Below are 4,916 nucleotides of genomic sequence, written 5' to 3' on the forward strand. Positions count from 1 at the left end.
TATATATAATATTTATATTATATATTAAAAATATATTATTAAATATTATATATTTTATTATTATATATTTTTTGGTGACCCCCGATTGTCTGAACCTCCGGGCCTTATCACTTCTGTAAGATTTTCTGAGCGGGGAAAAAAAAATTCAAGGAAAGATTGTACAAGGTGTACGTCAGGACGAGTCCACTTAGGATTTTTGCCCCTGTCCCCTCTCCTACCTCTCCCCTCTTTCCCCCCCCTCTACCTCTCCTCTCCCTCCCCTCTCATCTCTTCTTCCACTTCTCATCCCATCCCTCTGCCCTCCCTTCCCATCCGTGCTCTCTTTCTCCCTTTCACTTCCTTTTCCTTTCGTACCTCTTCTCACCCCCCCTTTTTCCCCTTTCTCCCTCTCCCGCTCCCCCCCTCCCCCTCTCCTCTCTCCCTCCCTCATTTCCATCCCCTTCCCTCAGCTCCTCCTCCCCCCAAACCCTCCGCTCTCCTTTTCCTCTCTTCCCCCAACTTCTTTTTCCTTCTCCATTCCTCTTTTTTCCTCCTCCCTCTCCTCCCTTCTCTTTTCCTCCCCCCTCTCTATCCTCCCTCTCCCCTCGCTAACTTTCCTTTCCTTCCTTTTTTTCTGTTTTTTTTTCCTTTGTATCTCCTTCATCTCTCCTCTCCCCGTGCCCCTTCCTCGTCCATGTCTCCCCCCCTTCCTTTTTCCCTTCTCTCCCCTTTCTCTCTCCTTCTCTCTTCCCATTTCCTTTCCCCCTCTCTCCTCTTCATTCTTCTCCCACACCCTTTTTTTTTTGCTTCCTCTGCTTCTCCCCCCCTTCTCTCCTCCCTACCTCTCCCCTCCTCAAACCCCTCTTCCTTTCCTCCCCTCCCCCCCCCCCCTTTTCCCCTCCCCCCCCCCCTCCCCCCCCCCTCCTGCTCGTTTTACTCACTTCCCTTCCCCCCTCGAAAGCCCCGCGATTTGGGAATTTGGGAAATGATAATTCAGAACCTCCCCACCGACCCTCTGCTCCCAAGTCCCTCATTGCTTTTCCTTGTACGGCGGCGGGAGGAGCAAACGGGGCCCCAATGTCGTGGCATTTCGCTTCCGGGGACCTTTTTTGAAAATGCGAATGCGCGTCGGTATTTTGAATGCACCGGCTTCTTCCCAAGGGCGTTGGCTTCTTCCCCCTGGGGGCGGGGGCCCGGGGGTTGCACCTGTCTCTTCGTCCTGCTTAATGCTTTTCGTTTTTAAATTTTGGACATTTACCGCTTGTTGGTTCCGCTTTCCTCCCTTCATCTCAAACCCCTTTGACTTTCTTCCGACCCCCTCTTTCTTTTTCTCTTTGTCATTTTTCTTGTTTCTCTCTTTTTTTTTTGTCCTCTCCTCTTTTTTTTTGGGCGCCATTTGCTTCCCTTTTTATTTTTTTCCTCCGTCTTCTTTTGTCTACTTTTTTTTCTTCTTGGGGTGGCTTAAGTGTCAAAACTCTAGTGACGTCGGTGCCCTTTAAAGGTTTTCTTTTTTATAAAAGGAAATCGATGTGTTATCGCATCTGCCCCCCCCCATGCTTGCTTTCGTCGATCTCTTTTCATTCGTTCTTACTTGCTTTTTTCTTTTCTCTTTCTCCTTTTTTTTATATCCCTTCCCCCCTCCTTTTTGCATGTTTCTCTCCACTCCTCTCTCGCCTTTCCCCCCTTCGCCCCCCTTTCTCCCCCGTTCTTCCCGAAAACCCTTTTTTTTTTGGGGGGGGGGGCTGTTTAAAACCAATTCCCAAAACCGATCTAATAAATTCGCGGAAGTGTTTTGGGACAATTTCGTCATGTTCTCGCAAAGGGCGACTAGCCAGCAGGAGGAACGGGGAATGGGCGAAAAAAGCAACAAAAAACTGAATCATCAAGAGCAGATCAACAAGGGAAAGGAAAAGGGAAACCTTTCGAACAACAAAATTCATATGAAAAAACGGCCCTTTCGATGAAAATAACATTTACCTTTATATAAAATAATAAAGGGACAAAATAAAGTTTACTCCCAAACGTAGATATACAATTTACTACTTTTAAAAAAAAAAATAAAAAAAATATCAATTTTTCCAAAACCAAAAATTAAGTAATATATGTTAAGTAAAATTTTTTTAAAAAATAATGGAAGTAAAAAGAGTGATTGAGAAATGGAAAAAAATTTCGACACGAGTCAAAAATGAAAACGTAAGGGGACGAGCTTTCGAACCATCTTGTTATTTTTAGATTTTTTTTTTTTCAGAATCGACCCCGTTTTTGCAAAGCAAAAAAAAACATCTATCACCTTTTAACCCGTCTCAAAACCCTAACAATGCACCTTGTCAATTACTTTTCGTACTTTTTTAAGATTAGGAGGAGGGTTAATCTGTTGAAATTATATGTTTGGGGGCGCAAAAAAATAACTTTATTTAGAAAAAAACCTCTAGTTCTATTATTCTAGATTCACGTTCACCTTACAGCTTTAAAGAACAGGTTACTTCCCTTTAAAAATTTGGAAATCTAGAGGAAAAACCCTAATTCTAATTGCTATACCAATGCTAAAGGGCTTTTTTTTTCCCATGACTAAGCAGCTTTTTTTTTTTTTAATGACTCGGCATAACTTTGGTTGTGACTACCATCTCTTATGTACATCTTTTTTCACTTTGGTTTACGAACTGGTGACCATTAGCTATTGCAAAAATTTAGAAGGTTTAAGTCTTGTTTATTAATGCGTTTAAAACTGACGATGCACACGTGCGAGACAAAAACCCTAATCATTTTCTCTTAATCTTTATCTCGAAGCCCGTGACTTTTTATTTATAATTTTTTGAAAATATTCCGGGGCTGAACAAAAATGGAAAATTAATAAAAAAATTAAGGTTATGAAATTACAGACCAAACCCTTTTTCTTCACGTAATTAGTTTCGTTTTTGAAAATCGGGAAAACAAAAAGCTCTATCAGTCAAATGCAGGGCATCAACCCGCTGCCCGCACATAAAACTCAAATAAGGGAGAGCCCCTTTTTCCCCTCTTACGCTTCTCCACCTTCCTGTCTTGTGCCCCCCCCCCCCTCCTTTGTGTGGTGTAGCACAGGTCCACAGTTGCTGTCTTCCGCCAAATTTTTGCACTGCCAGTGGTGGTAACTCCCCCATTCCTTGCACACATTTAGAAAAAGTCTTCCACAAGAATAACTGTTGAAACAAAATTTTGATATACTAAAATTATTTTTTTTTATTTTTCTCCTCTGCCCGTCCTGTCTGTTGCCCGTCCCCGTCCCCCTGTCTTCTGTCTTTTTCCCGCCTTCTGTCTGTCTCTGTCTGTCTGCTGTCGTCTTCTGTCTGTCTGTCTGTCTCTCTCTTTGGACGCATCATAAATCACCTACTGGACTCATAAACTTTTTTAAAACAGCATCTGCTGATGCGAAAAATGCGAATATCTGGCCATGCAATGAAGGTCATAAAATTGTCGTTTTGTTATAGGGGATAAACCTGACATCTATCCTTTTTCCCCGGCTTTGACCCTGACCTGGTTGTCTGACTGATTGTCTGATGACACCAGAGGGGGCCCTTTAAAAGGAAATCAAAACTCTCTCCTTAAAATAAGGTTTTTTTAAGAGCAAAGGGAAAAAACCAAAAACCGGCCCCGTGCAGGAAGGGGCCAAAAGTTCTGATTTTGGGCCTTTTGCCCGGGCTTGGCTGCCAGTTTTTTTAATTTAGTGAGATTTGAGATGACAGCTCATACACATCGCCCTGTCTGTTCAAAGTGATGCTTGATTCTGGGTTTTTCAAAACCATAACAACGACAAGCTAACCTCACCCCCCCGGGCGAGGCAGGCGGTTTCACCTAAAAAGGCTGTATGCCCCACACCAAGATAGTGCAAAAATGTGTTAATGCAAAAAATACAAAATTTGCAAAAATGTTCCCTAAAAATGGGGTCTAAATTTCCCACGCAGTGATAATCTAGTCTTAATTTTGAAATTTCCATTTGGCCCCTGTTTAAAATTTTCCCTCCTCTCTATACTGTTTATTTTCTATTACAAGTTTTTTATTTCCCAAAAGGGTTATGTTAGCGGGGGAAAACCACAAAAATGTGCCTCAAACCCCCAACCCAAAAACCTGTACCCCTGTAGAAGTCGGAGATATTGATACTGGGCAAGGTTTCTGTAAGTTGCCCCGGCATTGGTATGTAGACATTTTCCTTCCTCTTGGATTGAAGGTCGATTAACCCCCGCTTTAGCATGTAATATTTCCCCGAGGAGCAACAGTTAAAAAAAATTTCCCTCCGTCTTTGAATTAAACGATGCAAAGGGTATGATCTTGCCAAATTTATAACATCTCGCCGTACGAAAGGGGGAAAGGCTATCGTTCCCTGCCCTTCGCTGATAACCAAAAGTGCCTGCAAAAAAAAAATATTATATATTTTATTTTATATATATATATATTTTTATATTATATATAATATATTTTTATAATATATATATAAAAAAAAAAACAAAAAAGTTAAATATATATATAATATATATATATATATATATATTTATAAAAAACAACAAAAAAAAAAATATATATATTATATATAATAATATATATATATATTTTATATTATATATATCATATAATAATATAATTTTTTTAATATATAATATATATATATAATATATATATATATATTTATATATAATTTTTATATAATATTGTGTTTTGTTGTTGTGGTGTAGAGAGAGAGGAGGAAAGGGGGAAAAAAGCAAGAAAAGATACGTATGTATATGTACATATTTTGTATTTTTAATTTACAACCCCACAACACCACACACACAAACCCCACACACACACACACACACACACACACACACACACACTCACACACACACACACACAACCCACAACCCAAAAAAAAAAAAAAAAATATATATATATTATAATTTTTTATAATTTTTTTTTAATTAAAAAAT

At 39.7% G+C, this 4,916-nt stretch overlaps 1 protein-coding gene across 1 annotated transcript in view; it reads left to right on the plus strand.

Moving 5' to 3' along the window:
• Positions 1–4,916, plus strand: part of LOC119573940 (probable 4-coumarate--CoA ligase 3) — an 18,959-nt gene that overhangs the window by 7,174 nt on the left and 6,869 nt on the right. Inside the window, 1 exon segment of the mRNA XM_037921039.1 lies at positions 4,024–4,127. Within this exon segment, the coding sequence (XP_037776967.1) occupies positions 4,024–4,127 (104 nt within the window).

Source organism: Penaeus monodon, chromosome 6 (genome assembly GCF_015228065.2).
Source record: "Penaeus monodon isolate SGIC_2016 chromosome 6, NSTDA_Pmon_1, whole genome shotgun sequence".
In the NCBI taxonomy this organism is placed as follows: domain Eukaryota; kingdom Metazoa; phylum Arthropoda; class Malacostraca; order Decapoda; family Penaeidae; genus Penaeus; species Penaeus monodon.